The 16,757-nt window shown below is 36.8% G+C and overlaps 1 protein-coding gene across 1 annotated transcript; it reads left to right on the top strand.

Annotated features, from left to right (window-relative positions):
- The first annotated feature begins 1,034 nt into the window (after positions 1–1,034).
- LOC113760889 (acyltransferase-like protein At1g54570, chloroplastic) lies at positions 1,035–14,088 on the top strand. The gene is made up of 13 exons (XM_027303638.1): positions 1,035–1,464; positions 1,687–1,738; positions 2,981–3,036; positions 4,471–4,629; positions 4,731–4,835; positions 5,905–6,011; positions 7,142–7,263; positions 8,045–8,153; positions 10,640–10,770; positions 11,949–12,318; positions 12,782–12,895; positions 13,388–13,476; positions 13,578–14,088. The coding sequence occupies exons 1-13, from the start codon at positions 1,035–1,037 to the stop codon at positions 13,876–13,878; spliced, it is 2,145 nt and encodes a 714-aa protein (XP_027159439.1). The 3' UTR covers positions 13,879–14,088.
- The last annotated feature ends 2,669 nt before the right edge of the window (positions 14,089–16,757 follow it).

Below are 16,757 nucleotides of genomic sequence, written 5' to 3' on the forward strand. Positions count from 1 at the left end.
TAGTACGTACTACCCTTATTTAAATACTAAATCAGATAACGACTTAATCACCTTATATAAAACTGCGAGAGACTATGTGGATAAATGCAAAAATTACAAGGGATAAAATAAATATTTATACAAACTATAGGAGGATTAAGTAGATATCACGATTTGATCACACCCACTTTCGAAGTGTGTCTCGTATAATTGTCGTAATTGATTGTGTATTTTGTTTATTTTACACTTTATATAAATCTACAGGGAATTATTTGACTATTTTGAAATCTTAAGTAAGTCATCTGACATTATGTAAAATTATAAGGAATTAAATGCAATTTACCCTTTTTTGGGGTTAATCTCAGATTTACATTCAATAATAATGCAGCAATATTCTCATTGATGATTAGTTTCTATAAACTCAGATTATCCCATTAACTCCACGTTCATATCATTTCTGTCGGCATCATTCTTAGCCCCACTTTTTTTTCCAAAAAAAAAAAAAAAGGCCCCACGTTTGAGATAATCATTTGTTTTTGGTTTCTTGCTGCATTCATGTATCAGTTTTCACCTAATATATGTACACACACACGTGTATGCTTACACACATGCATACATATATACATTTATATGTGTGTGTAATACACTGCATGTCCATTGTCCAACCATTGTCTGCTTAAGCCATTTCTGTTTTCTTGAACTTCTATGACCCCAGAAAATAGTTGTTTGGTTGTTCCCTCTATTTCCGTGCTTTCTTGAACCAATGGAGTCTAAATTTTACATTTACATGGTTGACAAAAAAAACCTGCAGAAAACAGAAAATACAGAGGTTCTAAATCTTTTTGTGCTATTGCACGTTGATTTCTGGATTTCTACCAATTTTGATTGTAACCCTTTTTTTTTCAAGTGTTGTCTGTGTACATACTAGAGCATTTCAAACTATATTAGAATTGGTTTGCATATAAGCACACAACAAATTCTGGGCCCGGAGCTTATTCGTTGCTCATTCTGAACCTTGAAGTTGCCAAGTTGGAAGCCATTGGTTTGTGGAAACCATGGCTTCACTTATGCGTAATTTGTGGGCATCTTCTTCATTTGCTTTAACAGAGTTCAAGCCTCAATCCAGAGCTCAAATTAGATGTTCAGCAGCTCAGGAGTCCTCTATCTTGTCGACTGATACTGTTAGACTTAATGGAGTTTCTTCAGCTAAGAAGCAGGAGATAACTAATCCGATGATGGATAGGGGGACTGGTCATTTACCTGCTGGTGCAAGTACTAGAGAGAAGAAGAAGAAGGGAGAGGAAGAAGTTATGCAAGAAAAGCTGAAACCGTTGTGGGATGATGGGTATGGAACTCGGAGTGTGAAGGATTACATGGACTCAGCAAAAGATGTTATTAAGCCTGATGGTGGACCTCCAAGGTGGTTTTCACCTATAGAATGTGGTCCTCCATTGAAGAATTCACCTGTTCTTCTCTTTCTACCTGGTAAATGATGCTTTGCCAGTAGTCTTGAACTCGAACTGCTACTTTTCTTTTGTAGAAAGTGCATAGAAGATGCATGATTAGTCTAGATTTTAGCTTATGTTCTTATGGTCTGTACGGAAGATTTGAAATGAAGTAAGAGCTTTACTTGCTTTCTGGAAGTTTTAAATAGGCTTTTCCTCCTAGTTTAGGATACTTATCTGCATATTGCTTTGGTTTGTGTAGGGATGGATGGCCTTGGATTGGGGCTCATGTTGCATCACAATGCTCTAGGAAGGTCACTATTGGTTTTATAAACTCTTTCTTGTATACTTCTGAGACTAACTAGTTCTAGGCTTCTAGCAGTCACTGAAAATAGTAAATGGTACTATCATTTTAGTTGGTTTGAACTATGCATGAACACCTGGTCTAAGAACTGAACTTGTAGCAATCAATTTTCACCTGAAATTAGTACTTTCTCAATTACCTTGTATCATACTTTGATTCCGTCAAAGTCTTCTTAGGGTCTTCGCTTAAATTATTTTAGTTTTCGTTCTGTAAGCCAGAGTAGCTCTGTTTAAAGAGAATTTAATCTACTTTTCTTGATAAATGCTACACAAACACCAAGTCATATTCCTCGTCAACTCAATGAGGTACTTAGATGTGTATTGAGTGAAAAGAATTCAGGGTTCATTAATTCTTTAGGTATATGTCTAGATTGTAAAATTGGAATGATGTAAATTGCTTCATTTGAACCTTGGAGTACATATTGATCGACCCATACAACTAATTACTTTGTCATCCTTCTTACTATCGTCCCATAATTATGAACTTTCATCATTTTACCAAGGAGGCAGGTTGTGCATATGTTATCATTCACTACAATAGAAAATATAATGCTTCATGCATTAACCAAGATGAAGAGTGGTTTGAAACCTCTTAGCTGTGAATATCAAAGACTTTTGTAGATGGAGCGTTTGCTTCAGCTGATATACATACCTTGTAACAATGTTTACAGCAATACTAGTTGACTTTTGGGAAAAAAGGGGGTGAGGGGAGGGGACTTTTATGTGCCTGCTTCATTCGAGTAGCCTTCTTCTGAGTTAGCAGATTTCTCTTCAAATCTTGTTGATATCCAAATAGGACTTCCAAAAGTTACCATGATCTTTTTTCATGCAAACTCAGAACCTGTCTGACCTCCTGATCCAGGATTTCCAGGGACTCATAGCTATTATTCGAATCAAGCATAGAAAAGCAGGTAAGTTCATGAAAGAGTAGAAAAAAGGACTTGAAAAAGAATTCCAATCACATAATTGACTCATATCCTTAACATAGTTTCCATCTGTAAAGTTGGGAATCAAATGTTGTAGAACTTTCTGTCCATCTATCTGCATTGCTGTATTGAGGAGGTTTATGATCTTTGTACTGGATTCTCAGACTAATATATGCTAAATGAGGAACTTAAAGAACCGAGTACAATTACATGAGTGTCAATGTTTCTCTTACATTACTTATTACTAATGGATGACCACTCTTGCAGGGTTTTTGAGGTATGGTGCCTTCACATTCCTGTGAAAGATCGAACACCATTTGAAGGTAATTAAAATTTGTTCTTGTTTGGAGATGGTTTCTCTTTTTTCCTAACCCATAAAATTTTGGTTACTAAAGAGTAGATCACATCCTGATGATCTTTATATATTGATTTAAGGTTTTGCTCTATCAGATTATTATCTCAAGGTGATATAAGGTTTTGATCTCCTCACTTTCCCATTGTCTGGTTATCTTCTGTTTATGTCCACCAACACGTACTCTTGGGTGATAGTTCTTCCCCTTGTAAGTACTGCTCTGATGATTTAAAACTCCAAATTTAGGCTTTGACAATATTCCATATAAGGTTCTGACTTCTGAACGAGAGACATATGGAGCTATCAGGTTAATATTGAAAGACACTGAGAAAGCTCTAATATATAACATGCTCCTTCAGCTTGTAAAATTTTCTCTTGAAAACTGAGTCTTCTATGGGAGAAGTATCAAATCTCACAGATGAAGAACTGGTCAAATTCAAAAGCAGCAAAATGCTATGCAAATCTCGGCAACCACTGATGCTTTATAAGATAATACTGGTTATAAAGCAGGAGAATTGCATCAAATTGTGTCTCTATGAGCAAATGATTTGTGGCATCATGCATTTGAAATGACCTGGATGTATTAACTACTCAATCATGTTTTTCATTCTTTGGTTCTAGAGGAACGAACTGCTTAATTCTTTTGCAAAAAAAAGGTTCTCAATGACTAAATGAGACCACAATTGGTCTGAAATTAAAAAAAAAAAAAAAGAATCATTGGAAGACTTAGAATTGTGAGCCTAAACATCAATACTCTAGTTTTGGGGATGATTTTTGCAACTGACTATGAAAAACCAAAATTGCTTGTGCTTGGCAAAGCAGTTACATGGATTTCACCGGTGGATTAATGTGGCATGATAGGATGGTAGCAAAGTAAACTTATTGGACATTGTATTGAATAGATTGTGCCTGATACTTCACAATCAAGAATTACCAGTAAGATCGAGGCTAGATCCAGCCTGTAATACAACTTGGGATAATCATCAAGCTGTTCCTTGTACATGCTGCAGTTGGGGAACTTAAGAAATGGTAGGTGGAGATTAAACGAGTTACTTGTTGTACGAAGTCACGATATATTCCTCTTACATGTAGTCAAATTCCTCAGAAGAGCTACTATTTTACTGGGAAATGGTTGTGTGATAATGGTTCTCCAATGCATCATTCTTATTTTTTTTCAAATGATTAATGCTTGCGATTCAAAAGATGTTGGGAATAATACCATTTGAACAACTTACTCCTCTGACCACAATAGCAACTACTATCCCTTTCATTTTCTCAATGAGATTTGGCTTAACTGTGAAATAATCTCTCTGGTATCTTTGATTTCCTTCCTATAGTAAATGAGGATGAAGGATGAGGTATATCTTATGCTTGTGTTATTCACCAATACCGTAATTGTAAACAGACATGGTAAACTTTGTTGAGGAAACTGTGAGGAATCAGCATGCTTCGTCTCCAAATAAGCCAATATATCTTGTGGGAGATTCATTTGGAGGATGCTTAGCACTTGCAGTTGCTGCACGTAATCCGGTCATTGATCTTGTATTAGTATTAGCTAATCCGGGTATGTCTAAGTGACAGTCCATCATTCTATTTTATCTTGAGTCTCTGCTGATTAAATTTACATGTTACCTGGTAACTATTGTTTGCTTCCATTTTTTTCAGCAACGTCATTTAATAGGTCACAGCTGCAACCTTTGCTACCTTTCTTGGAGGCTATACCTATTGAACTTCATTTTACAGTCCCTTACCTTTTAAGCTTTGTCATGGGTACGTTAGAATTCTTAAATACATAAGTTTACTATTCAACAGTCTCAGCATAGAATCTTGAAATATTACATGGTTTAATCTCTGATCATTCTCTAGATATGGTCCTACATGCTGCCTCCATAAGCATTACCCCAGTGCATAAAGACATCTTTTAACATTTTGTGCTTTTAGAACCATCGCTTTTATGTAGTTCACTATATTAATTGTACATGTTGCGAAATATGTTGCGGTAGCTTAAGGTGATTGGGTACATCATAAGCTACATCTGCTGAACCAAGACAAACTGCTTGTGAAATTTATATTCCATATATGAAAGCTCCTATGTTGTTGCAATTGCAACATAAATGTCTCACTGTGAGTTCAATAAACCATAAACCACAACTGTGTAGTGGCATGCATAAACTCTCAGGAATAGTTTGGCTAGTTATGCTAGCATTTCTTTGGAAGGACTGCTGAAGTTGTTGTCTGCAGAGTATGTGACACCCTACAAGTTGCTGAACTGGGAAATCTTCCTTTGGATCATTACCATAAAAACTTCCAGGCTTACTTCTAGAAATACTCTTTGCTAACCTCATATCCGCATGGTTTCGCACATTTCCACAGCCTATTGATATTGTATACCACGTGTCAAAACGCCTAGATTGTAGATGTTAAGGCCAATAACCATTATCCAAAAGAGTAATATAACATCACTTGTTAGTTTTACTGAAAGCCTCAAAATGTTTTCTTCTCTTTGAATTCTGTCATTAAATTCTTTGAGTTCTGCAAAGCAATTATGCAGATGATTCAAGTTAGAAATGAATTTTTTCTGAGAATCATTTTTCTTTCCTTCCTTCTTTTGCCTTTTTTTTTTTTTTTGGGTTTGAAGAACTAACCCTTCTAAATTTGCTGTAAATGCCTTTTTTTTTGTCTCTTTTGGTGCCATGATGGTTATCCATCCTCCTGAAAGTTTTAATCATTTGATGCCGTCTGTAATTTCCTTTTCCTTTCAATTTTGTTTTAGTTGGCGATGTCAAGTGCTTATCGTTTTCCCTGCTCTAAATGAAATAGCATCCTATGGTTGTATCAGGTGAACCAGTGAAGATGGCAATGGCTACTGTTGATGCTACTCTTCCTCCACGAATAGCTCTAGAACATTTGGCTGGCAATCTTACAGCTTTGTTACCACGACTTTCAGTGAGTTGCAAAAAAATATTTTTTAATAACATTTTCCCTTCTGTTAGAACCCTCTTTTTTTCTCAATTTTTTCTGAACTGTCTCTTTTCTTGTTAATATCATATAGATTACTTGCACATCATATCAAGTTAATATAGATATTAGTGGATTCAGTAGTTTGTTAATTTGAAGAGTTTTAATGCCATGTATAAATTTCTTTGCTTTCAAGATGGCAGTCTCACTTCTTAGGCTTCTCTGAGTAAGCTTTTGAGACAAGTCCTGACAAACTAATTGGCATAAACAGGGATCACAGAGGCAGAGAATTCCGTCAGATATTGAGAAACATCTAGGAAAGCATTGGAATGATGGAGAACTGCTTATGAGTTCCTTAATGCTCCTTATTTCCTGTAGTAGTAATTTACGTCTCTATATAGTTAGTGGATAGATATGTTCCTGGAGGTAATGACTTCCATGACATAGTCATGATAGTAGGAATAGATGCCAAAAACCAGAAAAAAACTGATCAAGATATTTAGCTGACCTTAAAAGTAATAGAATATGAATTGATGGCGAAAGTTGAGCAATAAACGGATATAACAACAGATTAAGTTATGTAACAAGATAGCAATTATACCACAAGGAGCTTTAAAAGGAAGTCAGGACGTAACAGAGGCTGTTCATTTGTTAGTTTGTAAAAGAGAAGATATCGATGCTAAGATCTTAGATTATAAGATGAGGGAAAATGGACAGAAAAGTAGAAGGAAAGGAGAAGATGAGGGAAGAGAGACCACATCAATCTGTTCTCACATTGCCCATTTTGCATTCCCTAAACCCGAAGCTATAATGTGACAAATTAGCACAAGGATTCCTAACATTAAAACCATATTCTAGACTTCGTAGCATGAAATCATGTATCTGAATCAAAATCCAGCTAAAGTGAACCAACATGAGATTATGGTCTAGATTGCAGGGCTTATACTTATGGCACTCCTAAATGGACTTCTTGACTTGAGAGTTCCACATAACCTATATATTCCAAACACTCGAATTTTGTGCTCCCTATCGCTTGTGGATACATATCAATTTAGAAAGGGCAAATCACATCAGGCTATACTTATCTGATTTCAGTTGTCTTTCAATACTTCTTTCAGGTATTGGCTGATATTATACCAAAGGACACTCTTCTCTGGAAGCTCAAACTTCTTAGATCGGCTGCCAGTTATGCTAATTCCCGTCTTCATGCTGTTACAGCTGAAGTACTAGTGCTTGCAAGGTTTTCTTCCCTGTCTTGATCTGTACAAGCTTTAACATGCATAATATTTCTTCCTTTTGTTTTTTGCTTTCTTGAATATCTCGTGGAGTGATCACCTTGAGAGCAGATTAGGTGTTTATCCTCAAACATCCTTTGATACTGCTTTCACAATAAATCTCTATCCTTCTTAGTTGAAAAGTGAACTACTGGTATGAATACCCCTTAATCTTTTTGTACATTTCAAAGTCTACTTTTAGTTGAAACAAAGAAAATCAAGGGGGAAGAGAAATGAGTAATGTTGGAATAGCTATTGAAGAATATATTTTGTCTAACTATCTTACTTTGCATAATGCTTGGGTCTATTCAGCAACAGGCAACAGCTAGTGGAGTAGGTGGGGCGTTCTTTGTTTCTCAGTTCTTTGACCACTTAGATGTTTTAATTCAATTTTTAACAAAATAAATGTAAAAAATGAAAATGGCAACAAACCTTCTTCATTTTATCATTTACCAGTTTTGTGTAAGGATTCACTGGCTACTTTGACTGTGCTCTGACAACATAAGATAATGCTGCACATTCAGAATTTTACGTGTTATGCATCCCTCTATTCTTAAAGATGATTCTATCTTGACTGATATTTTTAAGTCATAAATTTGAAATGAATAAAATATGATACGTCACCGTTGCATAATAACAAGTACAAACCTTAACCAGTGATCATGCGAGTCTTTGGATGTAACTTGCAAGAAATTTCCCTTTTCTTTTCCGGACAGAAATTGTTCTAACAAGCCCTTTTCATTCCAGTGGCCAGGATAATATGCTTCCTAGTGGTGATGAAGCCCAAAGGCTTGAAAGGTCATTAGGAAACTGCAAAGTAAAATACTTCAAGGACAATAGCCATGCCATTTTACTGGTAGGTGAAAATTTATGCTTTTTTGCTCTTTGAGAAAATTTTATGAAGGTTTTACCTTTCACAAATCTCTTAATAACTTGTAGTTCACTTCTAGTAACCAGTTTTGCAAAACATCAGTCCATGCAACTGTTGAGTTTTGTCACTATGTTATATATTACCTAATATTCTTTGGTGTAATTGAATGCTTTTTAAGTATGATTATCCTAGGGATTAATTCCATTTTGTCCTCTCAAACGATGCACGAAATCCCACTTCAGTTCTTGAACTTCAAAATAGAACACTTAAATCCCTAAACTACAATTTATGTTCTAGTTACGTAAAATCGGTGACAGAATCAAAAAACTTAACGGCGTATTAGAAATGTGGAGAACACGCTCCTATAGCATGATTGTATAACTGTTACAAACCGGAAAAAAAGGAACATAAAAGTGATTTCATCTTTTGTAAGTGTTATAAGCCAAAAAAAGGACATAAAAGAAATTTCATCTTTTTCTTTTTTTGTTGTCTTTTCCCTCTTCATCATTCCTTTTTTTTTTTTCCTTTTTTTCTTCTTCCATCAGGCCCTTTTCTCAACTTTTCCTACCAATATCAAGAAAAAAAGGATGGAGTTCACCGAAAAGAATCCAACCAATTGATGCAGTAGACAACCTCTTTTCCCTTCCCCTTATAGTTGTCATTCACACTCTCCAGTTTTTTCTTCCCTAAGTAGCATTATCACCAATAGCAGTAGCTTCTTCGTCGGATCCGAACTACTGCCGAAGTTTGACACAACCCAAGTGGTAGAAGGGAGATGGCTACAAACTACAAAGCAGACTGGGGTAACAACCACTGCTTACAAGGGCGTAAAGGGTTACTGGATGAGGAGAGGATACGAGAAACTAGATGGGAACGGTAGTCGACGAAGGAAGAGAAGGGTGGTGGAGTTGGAGGCGGAAAACGGGTCAAGCCGGAGGAGGCTGTTCTGGAGGATAAGGTTGACTCCCAGGCTGAAGCTGAAACTGAGATTAAGATTCTCGCCCAAGAAATTTATCCTGGGACTTCGGGATGCCTACATTAATTTGATGACCAAGCTGGCCAGCAGCCGGTTCGTCAACAGCAGGGTTGCCGGATATCCTGGGGAGGGCATCAGCGGGTTTGGGTTGCGCCCGCTCAAAGAGTACGACGAGAAGATGATCGTCGAGATCTACAAGTCTTTGGTGATGGCTCAGGGCCACCAATTGGTGAATCCTGGCGTCGTTGTCGCAGTCGCACCCCCACAAAATTCCCACTCTTCCGACGGTAACTGAATGCTGATGGACTACCAAATTCATCTCATCTCATCGCATCGCATACTTCTGCTGTGCCTATGCCTATCAATGATCAATCAATAAATTCCATCCCTTTAAGAAAACCACCTAGTCGCAAACCCTCCACACACTCCACCCATTAGTAGAAATTTTTGTTTGCCAATCAAATCAATTTTACCTCTTGTAAGTAATTGTTACAGTCAAATGAATACTTCGGTCGTAATAAATTTAAGTCTGCTTTGTAGTTTGTAGTTTTCGTGTGAAAATCAAGTGCAAAAGATGAAATCACTTTTATGTCCCTTTTTTTTTGGTTTGTAACACTTACACAATCATGCTATAGAAGCGTGTTCTCCACATTTCTAATACGCTGTTAAGTTTTTTGATTCTGTCACCGGTTTTACTTAGCTGGAACATAATTTGTAGTTTAGAGGCTTAAGTGTCCCATTTTAAAGTTCATGACTGAAGTGGGATTTCGTGCATAGTTTGAGGAGACAAAATGGAATTAACCCTTATCCTAGAGATTAAGATGTAACAGTAATCATGTCAGTCTTCTACTTGGTTGAAAGAGCATCAAACATCAATGTACCATTCCAGAATGGGTCCGACAAGAATCTGGGTAACTGGGTTTAAAGGGATTTTGATATGTCCATAGGAGGACCTAGTACAGTAGCAAACACAAGCCTGAAAATAGATCAGCTTTAGTTTTTTTGGCTGTAAAAACTTATTTATAAAAAGTGAGAAAGAAAATTTAGCCAAATTTGCTTAAAATCTTTGGCTGCTTCATGGGTCAAACGAAAATAATTTTCGCAAAACATTTTGAGTTGCTCTTGAGCCTACACAAAACTTGTGCCAAAATGGTCTTATCCCAGAGCTTCAGTTTTTTATGTTTAAACTCTTCATAGAAAATGGCCTGTTTGGTGGGGAATAAATGCATTAAACTACAGATCAAAGCTATGAAACATATGCTTCATTGCATGTAGATCAAATTGTCTTGCAATCTCCCATCTGTCAACACACAAAAACTATCACTCCAAGTTGCTATAGCATAGAATCCAATTGATAGCATTACTATCCCAGGCATTTAATGGGGTTATTTGTTGCAAATTTCAATAAATTTTTTTATTAATCAAATCTTAGATGTATTGCAGCAAATTCACCGTATAAGGTCTTGAAAATTAAGTGCAAGAGTTCGTCATGCAGGAAGATGGGGTCAATTTGTTGACTATTATCAAAGGTGCTTTCAAATATCGTCAGTCAAGAAAGCATGATGTTGTCATGGACTTTTTGCCTCCTAGTGATTCAGAGTTCAAGCAAACACTTGAGAGTCATAAGTAAGTATGCGTCATGTGATGTAGTTCTGCTCTACAACTTTTTCTTTAATGGTCTTCACAAAGGAAAAATTGGAATACTTTCTCAATGACATATTATTCAGCTTGGGCGGAGTTTAGGTTGGCATCTTTACTTCACTGCAGGTGAAATTTGTTTAGAATTAGACAAGTTATAATTCTTGGAAGCTTTAAGTTTCTGAAAAATTCTTAATAGAAAAGGCAAACAGTTGAATAATGTGATGAAAAGTAAGTTTTGCTTTCCTGTAGTAGTCAGAGAATTTGACATTAAGCGTGTCTGATGCAAGTAGTCAGTTAAGGACCTAAGATAGTAGCTTTTGGGGGGGCAAGGAAGAATCATGCTTGTCTATGGGCTTTCTTGCAGATTCCATTAAACTTTTCTGAAATGTAGCCTAATATTTGTGGTTGATAATCTGCAATAAACCATTTGTGAGCCTTTTAATTTGTGAACTCATGAAGTGTGTGTGTTGCTGTTGGACGTTTTCATGAGCTAGGTGGTTCAGTCATTCCTCAACCTTTTGGATCATTAAGAGGGTCCTTCATATATAATGTCTATAAATGTCCAAGCATATGTACCGCTGTTTGCCCTCCCAAATTGCAACTGGAGACTTCTTGTACCAGATTGCATTGATACGCCTCTCTGTCAATACCTTTTTAAGGTGCTGTAGCAATTTTTTATACCTCTTCTTGTAATAATTATGGTTCCGCTTTCTTAGTACCTTATTTTAGGCTTTCCAAATATCAATAATTAAACTTCCAAACGTGTTACTAATAAATATTTCTCATTTACTTTTTCCATGTGTCGCATTTTCTGTGTCTTCTTCTCTTCTGAGGTACATTATCCTCACATCTAACGAGTAAGTTGGTGTTTGAAAGTCATCATTAGTCCTTTGAAGCTCTTTCTTGGTTGAGCATCTGAACAAATATATCCAGAAAATTTAAGTATTACAAAAGCTTATGCTCAAATTTAAATGCTTATTTCTATCAGCAATACCTGCATTAAGGTTCTTAAGCATGGAAATAGAACATTGTCATTACATGTATTCCTAACTCCCACGTGGCACCACTGATTTTGACTAGTATGTGAAGCCTCAGTTGGGTTGGGAAGAAGTCTTAGGTCATTCTGGACTTTAAAATTTGATATCTCTTGACAATTCTTGCAGAATTTACCGGTATCTTATTGGCTCGGTAATGTTTTCCACATTGGAGGATGGGAAGATAGTGAGAGGCTTGTCAGGGGTTCCAAGTGAAGGTCCAGTCATACTAGTTGGTTATCACATGCTGTTAGGTTTGGAACTTGTTTCTCTTGTTGAAGAATTCCTGAGGCAAAGGAAAATTCTGGTCCGTGGTATAGCACATCCAATGCTATTCTCACAGTTGGTGGAGACTGATGTAAAAGAGTTTACATTCTTTGATACGTTTAAAATTTATGGTGCAACACCCGTCAGTGCAACCAACCTTTTCAAATTGTTCAAAACAAAATCACATGTTCTTCTTTATCCTGGTGGTGCTCGTGAGGCTTTGCATCGTAAGGTATTTCACAGTAACTCTTAATAAATGTGACTAATCTACTGTACTTCAGATGGCTTTAAGTATTTCCCTTTTGAATCTTGTGAGATTATGGCTTAGTTAAGTCCTTAGGAATGCACTTTGATATGCATGTTAAGAGACTGCACATAATCATCCTGATGGCATTGGGATGGCTTATCAAAATGTATAGCCCGTTTTTAGCATATGCCCTGCTTCAAATTTCCATAGCTTGTCATACATTTCAGCTTGCATGACAATGAATTTTTAAGTAGTCATTTGCACCACTGCTACTTGGATATTGCTTAATATGATCACAAGCCCCTGTTTGCTGCAGGTGTTGATTGAGACCTTGTTTTCCCACAGCAACAGGAAAACGTGTACTATTTGTTTTGATGACTTTCACTTTGTTGTTCTCATCCATAATGTCATTTCCAGCATTAATACATGCTCTTGCTTACTTTCTCAGGGTGAAACGTACAAGTTGTTTTGGCCTGATCAGCCAGAATTTGTGAGAATGGCAGCTAAATTTGGTGCCACAATTGTACCATTTGGAGTCATTGGAGAGGACGACATGGCAGAAGTAAGTTTACTCCCTTTACAAGATAAACTTTCTTGCTTTATTTTGTCAATCTTTCCTTGGTTAAATAAGACATACAATAGAGCTCAAGGATACAACACACATGCTGGTCACAAACTGATGCAGGAATCTGTGCTAGCTTTGTATTCCATGATTCTCCACATGGGCATGGAATTTCAACCTATCAAAAGGCAATATCTGTTCCAATTTCCTTATACAAGCTAAAGAGGCTATATTAGCAGGGAGAAGCCATTACAGTGTCCTTAAGTATCAATGGCATATGTCAATCATGTCACATTAAAACGCGTTGTATTGATTTTTTATCTTCTAACACTATAGCTAATCGAAAGCTTTTAGGTTTCACTGATTTAATTTTCCTTTTGGCTAAATCAGAAGGTTAAATGTGGACCACGACGGACAGTTGTGGCAGCCTGTGGTGAACAGCAGTATGTTTCATTAAGTGTGTTCTGATGTGAAATTCTTTTGTAATTGCAGTTAGTCTTTGACTATAATGACTTGATGAAGATCCCAGTGCTGAATGACTACATTAGAAAAAAGAACGAAGACTGGAATTTTAGAGCAAGGTAATGACCCTTTATCGCTCATACCGTTCTTCTCAAGCCTCTTAGACAACTAGATTTTCCACTGATGAACATTTGAAATAACCAATGTGGTTGCGTTGCAGAGCTCACGCGACTGGAGAGGTTGCAAACCAAGAATTACATTTGCCAGGCTTTTTGCCTAAGGTTCCTGGCCGCTTGTACTATTTGTTTGGGAAGCCTATTCAGACAAAAGGAAGGCAAGAGTTGTTGAAAGACAGAGAAAAAGCAAGAGAGCTGTATCTCCAGATAAAGTCTGAAGTTGAAAACAGCATGGCCTACTTGCTTAGAAAAAGGGAGGAAGATCCTTACAGAACTATCTTGGACAGAACAGCATATCGGGCATTTTTTGCTCCAATAGATCAAGTCCCAACCTTTGATCCCTGAATCATGATTTGCAAACATACTTCTCACTGCAAAGTAGAATAGGACTTATAGCAGATTGTCAAGCTATGATGTTGACAATCATTCTTTCCCCTGCATATTCTTTTTCTGCTCTACAGTTAAGGAATGGTGGGGGTATAAAGTTGATGTAATTGAATTACATATATAGTAGCTTGTAACCATGTGTATAAACACGGGGCACATATTTGAAGATATATTAGAAAACTAATTTGATTTGGTGGAACACCTATTTGAAGAGATATATTGTCACATCCCATACCATGGAACACAATACTGCTGTACTCTATGACTAATTCACAAGACACAAGGTAATGAAGCTAAACCAATTTCAAATCCATCAAAATATCCACTTAGTCTACAACCAAAGCCAACATTTTTCCCTTCACAACCATAGTGAATATAGTCATGATATGCATTTACGAATTCAAGTCCAAGGATCGAACCTGATTACAGATGTATACACAATTATTATCAAATGTTTATAAGGTCAAAGTGATAGGGGGAAACACCTCGAGAGAGTCCACCAAAGAACCCAATATGTAAATCAGGAGCCCAACTCTGACCCAAAACCTTAACTCATTAGGTTTTGGGTCCTTACTTACATATTATCAATGGTAGAGATTATGGCATAAGATGATGGCAGAAATTGTAGCAAAGATTATGGCATAAATCATGCCCAAGATTTGTTCATTAATTGTTTATATATACTTACCTAGAATAGAATATCAGTAATTAGGACATTAACTGTAATTAGCTATGTATAGATGACTACCTAAAATAGATTGTACAGAAATTCTTATTTAAGGGAAATGATCATCAAGTAAGAGGGCATTCAGCCAATTTACTCAGAAATTGTCATGGTACCAGAGCTAGTCTCTTGAATCCATAGCTGAATATTTGAATCATTTAGTTTTCTGGGTTGATTAATTTCTAATCAACATTTTGGCTTTGAGATTTTTTTTCAATCAATTTTGTGATTTCAAAATTGCATTGAATTTTTTTTCTTTCTCATTTTTTAAGAATGTCTATTGAGAATTCTTTTGGAAGCTCACCTACAGAGACTTCGGCTATCAAATTTACAGGAAAGAATTATGCGGCCTGGGAATTTCGATTCAGAATGTTTCTGAAAGGGAAGGAGCTTTGGGATCACATTGATGGGACTTCTCCTGCTCCCGAAAATGAGAAAGAACTTGGTCAATGGGAGGCAAAGGATGCTAGAATTATTTCTTGGATTTTAGCTTCCATTGAAGCTCATATGGTGAACAATTTGCGTTCATTTGGTACAGCTAGGGAGATGTGGGGTTATCGCGGCGCATATATCATCAAAATAATACTGCAAGACGATTTCAGCTTGAACACGAGATTAGTACCTTCAGTCAAGGTAATCTCTCTATTGAGCAATATTATTCTAGATTTATTAATTTATGGAGCGAATATTCTGGTCTTATCTACTCTAAGGTACCTAAGGAGGCCTTAGGCAGCCTTCAACAGGTTCATGAAGTTAGTATGCGTGATCAATTTTTGATGAAACTGAGATCAGAATTTGAGGTTACTCGGGGTGGATTGCTGAATCGAAATCCGGTTCCTTCTTTGGATGTTTGTCTTGGTGAATTATTACGGGAAGAACAGCGATTGGCTACACAATCTGTTCTAAGTGCATCTGGAGGGACATCAGAAGTTGTCAATGTTGCTTATGCTGCACAAGGGAGGAATAGAGGAAAGGGATCAATGCAGTGCTACAGCTGCAAGGAGTTTGGACATATTGCTCGCAATTGTGGTAAGAAATTTTGCAATTACTGTAAACAGAATGGACATATTATCAAGGACTGTCCTACACGACCAGAAAACAGGCGAACTCAAGCTTTTCACGCTGCAGTTCCAGATCCTACTGTTATTGGTCCTCCACTTACAACCACAAGCACCAATCAGGCTGTTCTTACTCCAGAAATGGTCCAACAGATGATTCTCACAGCATTTTCTGCCCTTGGGCTTCAGGGCCAAGGTAAGACAATCTCTTCTACTTGGTTTGTTGATTCTGGAGCATCCAATCATATGACCGGCTCTACTGATTCGTTACAGAATTTGCAGCAGTATACTGGTAGACAAAATATACAGATTGCTAATGGTAGTAATCTTCCAATTACAGCCATTGGTGATCTTGGACATTCTTTTCGTCATGTTTTTGTCGCTCCTAAGTTGTCTACTAGTTTAATTTCTGTTGGTCAGTTGGTGGATGATAACTGCAATGTCAACTTCTCTCATGATGGTTGTCGTGTGCAGGATCAGATGACGGGGAAGGTGATCGCAAGGGGGCCTAAAGTGGGAAGATTATTTCCGTTGCAATTTGCTATTCCTACACCTTTATCTTTAGCCTCTATGATTGTTGAAAATAAGGCTGACGTTTGGCATAGGCGATTAGGTCATCCAAATAATGTGATATTATCTAATTTGATGAAGCGTGGTCTTCTTGAAAAAAAGATCAGTGTTCTACTCATGCATTGTCTCTTGATTGTTCTACTTGTAAGTTAGGAAAGAGCAAAACTTTACCTTTTCCTACTTATGGTAGTCGTGCTAATGCATGTTTTGAGATAATACACAGTGATGTTTGGGGCATTACTCCTGTCATTTCACATGCGCATTATAGATATTTTGTGACGTTCATTGATGACTATAGTCGGTTCACATGGATATATTTTTTGCGCACCAAAGCTGAGGTATTTACTGTTTTTCAAACTTTTGTGGCTTATATTGAGACACAATTTTCCACAACTATTAAGATTTTCCGATCTGATAATGGTGGCGAATATGTGTCACATACCTTTCAAGCCTTCTTGCAACATAAAGGCATTCTCTCTCAGCGA

This window comes from Coffea eugenioides, chromosome 2 (assembly GCF_003713205.1).
Source record: "Coffea eugenioides isolate CCC68of chromosome 2, Ceug_1.0, whole genome shotgun sequence".
Classification (NCBI taxonomy): Eukaryota; Viridiplantae; Streptophyta; class Magnoliopsida; order Gentianales; family Rubiaceae; genus Coffea; species Coffea eugenioides.